The sequence below is a fragment of the Limulus polyphemus genome, unplaced genomic scaffold (assembly GCF_000517525.1).
Source record: "Limulus polyphemus unplaced genomic scaffold, Limulus_polyphemus-2.1.2 Scaffold1871, whole genome shotgun sequence".
Lineage (NCBI taxonomy): Eukaryota > Metazoa > Arthropoda > Merostomata > Xiphosura > Limulidae > Limulus > Limulus polyphemus.
The window spans coordinates 58,775-70,941 of NW_013667481.1; the positions used below are offsets into that span (position 1 = coordinate 58,775).

General features: G+C 34.3%; 1 protein-coding gene across 1 annotated transcript in view; it reads left to right on the plus strand.

Moving 5' to 3' along the window:
- The window catches only part of LOC106465212 (para-nitrobenzyl esterase-like), a 44,048-nt gene extending 35,695 nt beyond the window's left edge, over positions 1 to 8,353 (plus strand). Inside the window, exon 7 of the mRNA XM_022393066.1 lies at positions 8,169 to 8,353. Coding sequence (XP_022248774.1) covers positions 8,169 to 8,353 — 185 coding nt within the window. The remainder of the gene's footprint in view (positions 1 to 8,168) is intronic.
- The last annotated feature ends 3,814 nt before the right edge of the window (positions 8,354 to 12,167 follow it).

The window sequence follows — 12,167 nt, forward strand, 5'->3', positions numbered from 1 at the left end:
TCATCATCAGGTCGAAACCTTGTCGAAACGTTGTACATTTGCTGTCATGTTAAGCTTATATTAAAGTTTTTCTTCATCACCTATTTAAGCCGTCTCCAGCCATTATTAGTCTCAAAGTGGGTTCCTCGTCATCGAACAGAATGGATATAATTGGTGCCGACCTTAATTCCGACATTGGATGGATGTACTGCACATATTATCAGTCAGTTTTTGTCTGTGTAATAGGTGACCTATGTTTATATGTGAAAGTCATCCAATGGCGGCCAGATCAGGTCTAAAAACAATGGACTATATGAATGTATATTTCAGAAGGAAATAACAGCACCTCCAGTTACACAAATAATGTTCCATGGCTTACTGCAGATGGGGCTACTGCATCGGTGCCATGTAATGTGGTAATAACCTCAATGGTTCTTTCTTATCCATAGAGTAACTCAATCATCAGTTATTTATCCAAAAGATGATGTACTCTCCATGTTGTAATGCAATTATGAGCAGTCATCTATTTGTATCTGAACTCACTAGTTAATGATTGTGTAAATAATCGGGATTCAACACAGTGGCAGAAGCTTAGTGAGTTATTGGATGACCAATTAAGTCAAGCAACCTAATATATATATACAAGGAAACCACATCCAATTAATAAACTGCCACACATATTTTTCTAGCTCACTAGGGATATAGTCATGCTGAGAATGTGCAGATGAAAGAGGATGAAATCAGAGCATGTGGTCATCCCCAGTAATGATTGTCAGGAAGAAGGGGGATATGCTAAGTTTTTGTGATGACCTTAGATGGGTGAATGGGGTGGATACATTAGTGCCTTTCCACTCACAGATGAATTTCTGGCTGCATTGGAAGGTGTACAGGTGTTCAGCACCTTAGGCTTTAAACACTGACTGGTAGAGCTGTGTGGTGAGAGCAGACATAAGAATGAGGTGGGCTAATTGGGCTTAACACTTAAGGGCCTACAATGGGAAATGTATCTGATATATGTTAATGATGTCATGGTTTTTGGTGGCACATTGGAGTCTGTTTCTCACAGCCTGATTAAGGTATTTCAGCAGGAAAGAAAGACGGGCTTGAAGCAGAAACCAAGGAGCTGTGCACTCTTACACGTGTAGCTGCAATTCCTTAGTCACGTTGTGGGAAGAGATAAAGTTTCAACCGGCCCTTGGAAAGTTCCAGCAGTGGTCAGACTGGCCTCAACCAATCATCTACAATTTGTTTGGTTTTGTATGATACTACTAACATATTGTATCCAACTTCTTCAATATTTCTGCACCATTATTGGTTCTTATTAAACCTATTCATATAGGCGGGTCAAAGTGTGCTTCAAGACATTTTTACAGAATTATATTCAAAATTTAATTAAACAATTTTATTATTCATGGATGTCGATAAACGTGACATCAAACATAGTTTATAATCCCAATGTTTATATTATCGAAATTTTAATTTCTTAAAAAAAATTGAATCTTCCACTCTGCATCATGACGTGTCCTGAACTTTGTTTTCTTCTTCAGAATTTCTTGCTTCCCTTATATAGATTTCAGAGTGTATAACCAATTATAATCACAAACTACAGATAATGAAAGGCCAGAATAATTAGAACATCTTGATTTGCTGAAGCCACTATTTACTCATGCCTAATCATCATATTAATATATTTGTAACCAATAGAAAAATAACATAATCTGAACTACATAAATCGTGTGATCATCTAATGCACAAGGAAAGCGTGATGTGCGTTGACGAAAGGCATTATTGCTTATATCTGCGGAATTACAACGCTAGAAACCGGTTTCGATACCCATGGTGCAGAGCACAGATAGCTTATTGTGTAGCTTTGTGCTTAACTACAAACAAACAGAAAGGCAACTAAATAATAGTAGTTTTGGGACACTATATTCTTGCATCTGATATATTTTTGTATTTATAAAAAAAAACATATTTCAAAGCTATATGAATTACTTTTTGGACAACCAACATAGTTACAAAAAATAGGCTTATGAAAACAGGCACCCAAGAACAAGCTGGCCCCAAGTCTATGGTAAGCACTAAAGTTCCAGTTTATATATATATATTATTTATTGTTATATATCTTTAACAAAAGTAACTAAAATCTAAAAATTTAAGATTTATTAGGCTAGATAAAAAAAAACATAAACGAAACAAACAGAAAATTTTCTCGTGATCATTCTTTGAAGTAACCACCTAGTTTGATGCTACGTCATGTAACCTAATAGATTGTTTACCCTACATTCTCAACTCTCCTACTGGGAGATTTATTGCTTGTCATGGTACTGAAGATGATTCAACCATAAAATTAAATTAAATAAAATGGATAAAGGTTAAAAGCTGAGATTATTAGATAACAAAACTAGAAAAAAAAATTGTGATCATTCCATGAGGAACCCACCTGGTTTTTACGTTGCGTGATGTAACCTGATACCTTGTTTATCCTAAGCTCTAAACTATCCTTATGATTTATTGCTTGTCATGGAACTGAAGATGGTTCACTGCACTGTAATAAAAACCATAAAATTAAAATAAAGCAGATGTGCAAAAAGTTGAAGTCGGAGACTGTTAAGACAAATCGTTGTAATTGTCTGTTACAATCTGCAGCCATTCTAGTAAAAGTATTTTTGATTTTATTTCATTTAACTGTACATTTATGATTTGGTTACAGTTGATTTAGGGAAGAAAAAATACTAGAGAATGTATAACATTTTACTAAAATAAGTAGATTCATTTAAGAGATTCCTGAGGTTTTGTAAATGAAATGTGAACACTGTAAGATGAAAAAAGTACTTTTGTTTTTAGCAAAAAATGATCTTTCATTCAGACTGACTCGCAGACAAATCTTTAGTAAAAATACTTTATCAAAATCTGACTTTTTGCGTACAACGTACTTTTAATGTTTATTAAAAGCTTGTCGATTTTCCTGAAAATACACTTAGCACATTCAGAGTTATAGTTTTATGGTTACATAGTGATTAATAGGTTAATCAAACTGACAAACTGATAGGCATTAGCTGAAGCACAGTCGATGATATATCCAGTTTTAGTGGAATTGGGACATTGTTATTGCTGTTACAGAGTGATGTGGAATGTATAATGAGATCTGCAAGTTGTTCATTGATTCATTGATTGGGACAGTGTTATTAAATGTAGCAATTATCTGGATATATCTAGTGGTAGTAGAATTGGGACATTGTTATTGCTGTTACAGAGTGATGTGGAATGTATAATGAGATCTGCAAGTTGTTCATTGATTCATTATTGGGACAATGTTATTAAATGTAGCAATTATCTGGATATATCTAGTGTTAGTGGAATTGGGACATTGTTATTGCTGTTACAGGGTGATGTGAAATGTGTAATTAGATCTGCAAGTTGTTCATTGACAGCTCCTAAATGTGGATACTGCACGAAGAAGGAAGATCTACTTACAGCTGTGGCCTAAATCAAACACTACCAGTATGTTAAAATGCTCATCATTCATGTGGACCATACATCTTTGATTGGCTCATGAACCTTAGAAATCTGAAAGGGGTGATTGTACGTTGAATAGCAATGATGCAAGATTATGACTTTGTAGTACTGAATCACCCAGGTCTGCCACACGGACACTGATAGTTTACTTCATCACAAGAAGAAGCCCTAGATCCTCTGTTAGAGTTTAATCCGTTTCTGGTATAGAAATAAAAACTGAAGGACCCAGGTCTGGTTTGGATCCAGCAAGATGGAGCACAGCCAGAATATAAAGAGGAATATAGTATGGATGCTGAAAGGTGTATGAGCATCTACCAGTGCAGTAGATTGTGCTGTATATTTGTTATTAACCACAGATATATATAGTTCCCAACGTGCTAGTGGTCAACAGAGTTCTTAGGCAGGAACCACGGATATATGGTTCTCAACATGCTAGTGGTCAACAGAGATCTTAAGCAGGACCCACAGATATACATGGTTTTCAACATACTAATGGTCAACAGAGCTCTTAGGCAGGAACTACAGGTATATTGTTATTAACATGCTAGTGGTCAACAGAGATCTTAAGCAGGACCCACGGATATATGGTTCTCAACATGATAGTGGTCAACAGAGATCTTAAGCAAGACCCAGATATATATGGTTTTCAACATACTAGTGGTCAACAGAGCTCTTAGGCAAAAACTACAGATATATGGTTATCAACATGCTAGTGGTCAACAGAGATCTTAAGCAGGACCCAAGATATATATGGTTTTCAACATACTAGGGGTCAACAGAGCTCTTAGGCAACAACTACAGATATATGGTTATCAACATGCTAGTGGTTAACAGAGATCTTAGGCAAGAACCACAGGTATATCGTTCTCGACATGCTAGTGATCAACAGAACTCTTACGTAGGAAACACTTCAGAATGATGCAAAACCTAGATGACACTAAGGTGTTAAACACACTTCTAATAAACATACAATGTCTGTTTTATTGGCCATATTTGAGTCAAAGTATTGTACAATGTGCACTGCCCGATTGAAAAGTGGGCCTGTAGAAAATAAATTCCATCAAAGATATATTGATTTTCCTTTATAGTGAAGAGCCCAGAATATAGAGTGGTGACTGTTTGATTACTACATAGTTGTGATGTAATGTGTTGGTAGGTGTAATACCTCGAAAATCAAGCGTGTGTATGACTGATGATGATAGCAAGTAGTTCGAGAACTCGGCCAAAATCGTATGTAAACTCTCTTACTTTCTGAGCCATGAAATTATTTTGTAGTGTGAAATGTATGCAAGACGTTTTTCGAGAATTGCTCGTACAATTTCTATGGAGTAGGCCACACAATACTAGTTAGAGAACGTCTGTAACTTCTCTAATTCCTCCATGTACAGTGATGGAGTTGTGTTCTTGCACAGTGCACAATACGAATCAAATAAGTGTTTATTTAAGTGGTGCTTGAGCCAGAAAAATGTGTTTAAAGCTATTAGCACATGTGATGATATATAACATTGAGAGATATGTATATGGCGATATATGTGTGTGTGAATATTTTTACGTGTGAAGTGTTGGACGTGTATATATAGATCTTACTTTAAGGCATTCAGGAGTGCTGTATAACATTGATGTATCAGTTACACAGATAATACAACTGTCAATAACATATGAACGAAAACAATGAATTTGATCTCAATGTCAAGACTTTGAGATATGAAACAAAGTGTGGTTTTTGGCCTTTGGGGCATTATTTGAAGATGCTGTATACCCAATATTCTTATTAATGCTAGTAAGGGTGTTTCTCAGTTTTGACACTGTGATATTCAATAGGTAGAGGACTTTCACCAAAGAGATAAAAGTCATGGGAAAGCTTACATTATGTTTGATGGAAAACACAGTTTGCGTTAGTGTTTTCATTGATAATAGTGAAAAATATTTTCGAATAGATCAAACTGAAACATTCAAGAGCACGAAAAGTTGAATGTTAAAAGTAAAATCCACAAACATGTTTATATCTAAACATGGTTTACCCAGTGTTTTGTTTAGTTATTATTGAATATTTTAAATTGTGTAAACTTAGATATCTTGGCAGTATACAGTTTTACTGAATGTTTTCTTAACACACTTTCAATACAAGGTGTAGTTGAAATGTATGAGGATGCAGACCAACTAAAACACACATGGTTCATTTTGAAGTTATCCTAAACTTTCATCTGAGAAGTATCTAATGGATATGAGTCATCAACGTTAATAGACTCCTATGGTCAAAAAGATAGGAGTTATCATTTGATTAGTGGCTAGCCTATTTCTGTTATTCGTGTAAGAACCAGTACTATCCAACCCCCATTTCTTTCCAACTGGACCAAGGTTCTGTTTGCATAACAACCATAAAGTAGTGAAAAAAAATATAGTTGAATTCCAGAGTTGCTGTTTTAGCTGTTGTCATGGTAACAATGACAGTGGACAGCACAGCTGAGTGTTGATCAGGAATACAACCTGATGACGCCTGGACGGGCTGGGACATCCACATGTGAAAGGGATGCAATGTATACAGGAAATATACATATGAGTGTACCTAAAGCCTGTATAAGTATCATTTATACAGAAATACTGTTAATGCTTTGTGTATAGAAGGTTCTTTAGGCTAGAGAATTGTTGCACCTGAGCCATTGCAATTTTAAACCTACACCTCTAGCATAAAACTCTGACCAATCAGAATCTGATTGACCCTACATCTCAATCTTAACTTTCTCTATTTAAGTTCAAGTCCATAACCCTTCTGGCTGTCTTGTCCATGCAACCAACCAGAGTAGTTTTTGTTGCTGATCAAACATGCCTTACATTGCTACCGTTAAATAAGAGACTATAGTCTTTGATAACCTTGATAATTTTTTTTTGGAGGCCAACCCAGATATCCTCAAGACCCCAAGGGCTAGCCTCACCTCCGACTCAGAAGAGTCCATGGATGGAACTGCATTGCTTCCTAACATATCCATTATTCAGGACCTGGCCAAGGCCATTAATTGGCTGACCATGAAGTATTTCAAGCCATCACAACAGACTGCCAAAGAGCCATTAATGTTGGTGTCCAAAGAAGGTGGGCCTGCAGCAGCTGAATTGTTTACCACATCCAGCCTGCTAGTAAAACCAAGTTTTCCACAGCTCAACCAACCCATGATGATCATATAAACTCCTGAGCCATCACCATGCTAGTGAAAGAAGAATCAAAGACGACTTAAGGTTTGGGAAATACCCATCAAAGAGTGTCCAGTTACAAAACATCACTGTCATCAAATGTGCATACCCCTTCTGCAGGACCATTACATACTGAGGTCCGTGAAGACCTTCATAAAGTGTAAATCGGTCCAGAAATGTCCAAAACACTGTTTCTAATCTCATTCCTTTTCACGACATAGACTCAGAATGTTCAGAGTTACTCCTGCAAAAGAACTTCTGTCGAACCTACCCAAATACACTAAGGGGAAGTTAATGTACCTGAGAATACCACAAGTTTAGTCTGTACAAATATGTTTATGCTGCTTACAACTATAATCATGCACGTAGCAAACACTTGTTACTATATAATTTGGTGTGAAACAGCATTAAAAGATTTGAAATTAAAAGCAGGTACAGAAATGAATCATATAATCAAACATTTATCTATAAAACAATGCAAGTGGTAAAAAAGGAATTGTAAAGTACTAAGTACACGACAAGTATCTCACAAGTACACAGCATATGCATTATGAATGAATGTTAAACACTGGCATAAAATCCCTGCAATTTGTTGGGGGATTCAAAGACTCCCATATGATTCACAAAGCCCCAATGCAGCAGTCAATCTCCTCCATTATCCCCAACTACTCTACCACAAGGGGGATTCTCCACTCCTCCAAAATACGTTAGTATGGTTCTTAGTACCTGAGCATGTGTATTAAGTTTGGGTTTACTAGCTTATGAGTGATGGTCTAAACATATTTTCCAACAACGCACCACCAGAATCCGAGGGGTGCCAGTACTTATGTATCACATTCGGGTTCAGCGACCCGGAAAGCCCACATTAGACACTCTTTGGGCCTGTGTAGGCTTCCGATGGTGTCTTAGCCTCCTTGGTACAACTTTGATGAAGGGATACGTCATATAGATAAAGACATCTATTTGGCCATCCCGATTCCGCTTGCCAAGTTTAGTCCTGCTGGATCCAAAACTTTGGGAAGAGTTAGTTGGACACAATACATATAAAAATCAAGCTTAATAATGATTAACATATTTTTAAAAAAAGGTGTTAATGTAATAAACAATTGATTTAATGATTTATACTTTAAAACGATTACTTCGACATTCGTGTAATAATAAATTAGTTTGATGATTTATACTATAAGAAGAATGACATCGATTACTTCTGCACTCGTGTAACAATAAATTAGTTTGATGGATTTATACTATAAGAAGTATGACATCGATTACTTCTGCACTCGTGTAACAATAAATTAGTTTGATGATTTATACTATAAGAAGTATGACATCGATTACTTCTGCACTCGTGTAACAATAAATTAGTTTAATGATTTATACTATAAGAAGAATGACATCGATTAATTCTACACTCGTGTAACAATGAATTAGTTTGATGATTTATACTATAAGAAGTATGACATCGATTACTTTTACACTTGCAGATTCTGGGACTATTGAAGAACTCTACACCACAATGGTAACTGACCTTCGACAGACATGTCCAGTGACTCAGCTAGCTTCTGCCTACACTAATAATATGAAGTCTTCTGTATATCGCTACATAGTTACAGCACAGCCCTCAACAATGGTAAGCCAACGTATATTTTTCATGTTTTGTATGTTCTAAGTTTGTGTTCAAAGTGATGGCTTCGAAAACTACATTGAAAATATATTTGGCAATAATTTCTGTAACCTGTAAAATTCATCTATATTCGTTACTGTTTAACGACTCTTTGGATAAACTTCTTCTGAATTAAACATGTTATAATTTATTTAAGCAACACTGAGCACAACAAATACTTCATTTAGGACATCGTGTTCACATCTACCTTAGTTCGACAGAGGGCAGCACATATCTTTATTTTCCATTGCTTTTCCCTTAGAGTACAAACAGTTTCTACTTATGTCAATAAATCCAAACAAATATATATATTTGAGGGTTAGAACAATGTATTTGTTTTATCACTGAATTACTATGTAGCCTATTTTCTATGTTTTATATATTTTATTTAGCATTTTGGGTTGACCGTGACCAATTGGTAAGCGTATCGGAACTGTAAGTCTAAAGATGGATACATGGCTCGTGTCTCGTTGACGGAAAAAAACTCACTCCACAGGTTTGAGACTGTTGGTGGGCTATGTGAGTGAAGGTTAAATACTTTATTTAGAGCAGGCCAAGAGTTGGCAATAGATGCGGTTGACTAACTCTTTTTAGTTTGCCCCCCAGTGGCACAGCGGCATGCCTGCGGACTTACAACGCTAGAAACCAGGTTTCGATACACGTGGTTGGCAGATCACAGATAGCTCATTGTGTAGCTTTGTGCTTACCTTCAAATAAACAAATTTTTTCGTTTAGTGAATCAATTCCAAATTAGAGACAGCCATGCGCAGATAACTTCTTTGCGTGAAATATCTAAAACAAATCATTTAGTATTTAAAAATGGCTCCATGCATTGTGTTGTTTATAGACACTTGTTCATACTCAGCATTTCGACATGATTAGTATTGAAAATAATGTAAAAATGCCAGATAACTTCACTTGAAAAAATCGATAAGCATGATTAGTATTATGGAAGTAATGTAAACATGCCAAATAACTTCACTTAAAAAATCGAATTTAAATCGATAAACATGATTAGTGTTGTGGAAGCAATGTAAACATGCCAAATAACTTCACTTAAAAGAACGAATTTAAATCGATAAACATGATTAGTGTTGTGAAAGTAATGTAAGCATGCCAAATAACTTCACGTAAAAAATAGAATTTAAATCGATAAACATGATTAGTATTGTGGAAGTCATGTAAACATGCCAAATAACTTCACTTAGAAAAAACGAATTTAAATCGATAAACATGATTAGTATTGTGGAATTAATGTAAACATGCCAAATAACTTCAGTTGAAAAAACGAATTTAAATCGATAAGCATGATTAGTATTGTGGAATTAATGTAAACATGCCAAATAACTTCAGTTGAAAAAACGAATTTAAATCGATAAGCATGATTAGTATTGTGGAATTAATGTAAACATGCCAAATAACTTCACTTAAAAAATCGAATTTAAATCGATAAACATGATTAGTATTGTGGAATTAATGTAAACATGCCAAATATCTTCACTTGAAAAAACGAATTTAAATCGATAAGCATGATTAGTATTGTAGAATTAATGTAAACATGCCAAATATCTTCACTTGAAAAAACGAATTTAAATCGATAAGCATGATTAGTATTGTAGAATTAATGTAAACATGCCAAATAACTTCACTTGAAAAAACGAATTTAAATCGATAAACATGATTAGTATTGTGGAATTAATGTAAACATGACAAATAACTTCACTTAAAAAATCGAATTTAAATCGATAAGCATGATTAGTATTGTGGAAGTCATGTAAACATGCCAAATAACTTAGATAATTTAGATATTGTCACGTAAGTAATTTGCAAGATAATTGTGTGTTTTACGGCTTTTCATGATTTTGTAATTCACAACATGAAGTTTTAACTCACAACATGAAACCATGTTTTCCTCTCCCTCTTTTTAACTTACCCAAGCGTACCTCGTCAAACCCTGGTGTTTCCAAAATTTACACTGCGTAGCGTGGTAACTATCAGAAACAGAAACGTTTTCAGCCAATAACGCAACAGATTTAGGAAATTTCAGCCATTCGGAATGCATCTTAGGAGGTTCACCTAACTTCACAAAATCCATGACGACATTTTGAACGAGATCTCTGAAAGCGTAATCTTTTTCACTAGGATTCTTAATGTAAGTTTCCAGCTGGTTGAAAAATGCGATAAGATCCCATAGGTGGAAAGGATAAAGTGCTTTATAGTCATACGTTTTAACCTGTTAGGGAATAAATCAATATAAATAACTTTTACGAAAAAAAAATCAAAATTCAACATAAGAGGAGTATTATGAAGATAGAATTAAATTACACGCGAAAACCCAAATTACAATTCGTTAACCCACGGGAAACCCTGAATATTTTATGTATATTGTTATTGAGGAAATACTTCATGTTTTAAAAAGGTAACTGTCGAAACCCCTTCATAAGTTCTGGTTTCAATTTGTTTAATAGTGACATCTCTCCGTCCCTCATAATCACTTCGAGGAATACAAAACGGACATAATAGCTATAATTTTGTTGTTTTGTAGTTTTGTGTTTTCATGCACATTTTGTTCCATGATCAAGAATATAAATATGATGTTTTTGTGGTTTATGTTTTTCGAACTTTAATAAATGTACATAAATGTATATACTAAATATATAGCTGCTACGTTCAACACTGTGTCCTGCTTACTCTAACACTAGAGCACATAATGTGACTTACAAGCTAATCACCTTCTTAGGACTCGCCTCTATTACTTAATAACTTTCGTATTTTTGTGACAAAATGTGAAACACTTTTAAAAGTATACAAATAATATACAATTAAAATAATTTCATAGATCATGACCCGCCAGCGTTTCGCTTTAAATATCTACGTTGCACAGCAGATAAAAAGATAAAGATGGACGAACCGCTTATCTCCTCACAACTACCTGCAGTAATATATCTTGCCTATGGTGTAATGTTTAGTTACTGCAAAATCAGGAAAGCAAACAAGTTATGTTGAAAGCAGATAATAAAAATGATATATTGTTCTGTAAATTACCATATTTTAAACTTATATTAACGAAGGACCTGGAATGTAACGTAATACACCTCTTACCTATTAGATAATTTATAGATTCTTTAATTATCATTAACTTCCCTTGTATATCGATACTCAAACAAGTGCATCATTTTTGATACTTTATCCTAATAATACAGGATAAAAGACCGTTTCATTTATATCAAATTGACTAGTATTTTACTTAAAAAATACACAAAGTATTGTTTGTTTTTCAAAAACGTGGCCAATTATTTATTTCAATATACTTTATGGAAAAAAATCGTGTAAGTCGTGTAATTCTTTCATCATAATTGGAATTCATTCAAATTCTAGAACACGTGTTTGATTTTATCAAATAGTATTTGCTTCATTTCCAAAAAAAAAACCACCAAATATTGTATTATTCAAGCACTTGTATTCAATCAGTAGATCTTTTTTTTTCTTTTTCTAGATCAATATAATGTTAAAAGGACGTATCTTATTCCATTTTGTATAAAACATAAAAGATTAATGGATTATGTTGTAAGAGATTAATGGATTATGTTTTAAAAGATTAATGGATTATGTTTTAAGAGATTAATGGATTATTCATTATTGCCAGAGATTTTCCGTTTTTTTTTAATTGAAATTCGTGATTTTTTTAAAACTCATGCACGTCGTACTTGCTTTTTAATACGTTGTAACCCGGAATTAGTCGGTTCGTTGTATTTGTAAACCTTAGAAGAAGGTTATGGATATGTTTAATAAAAAGTGCCATTTCAACTTAGATGTCGTA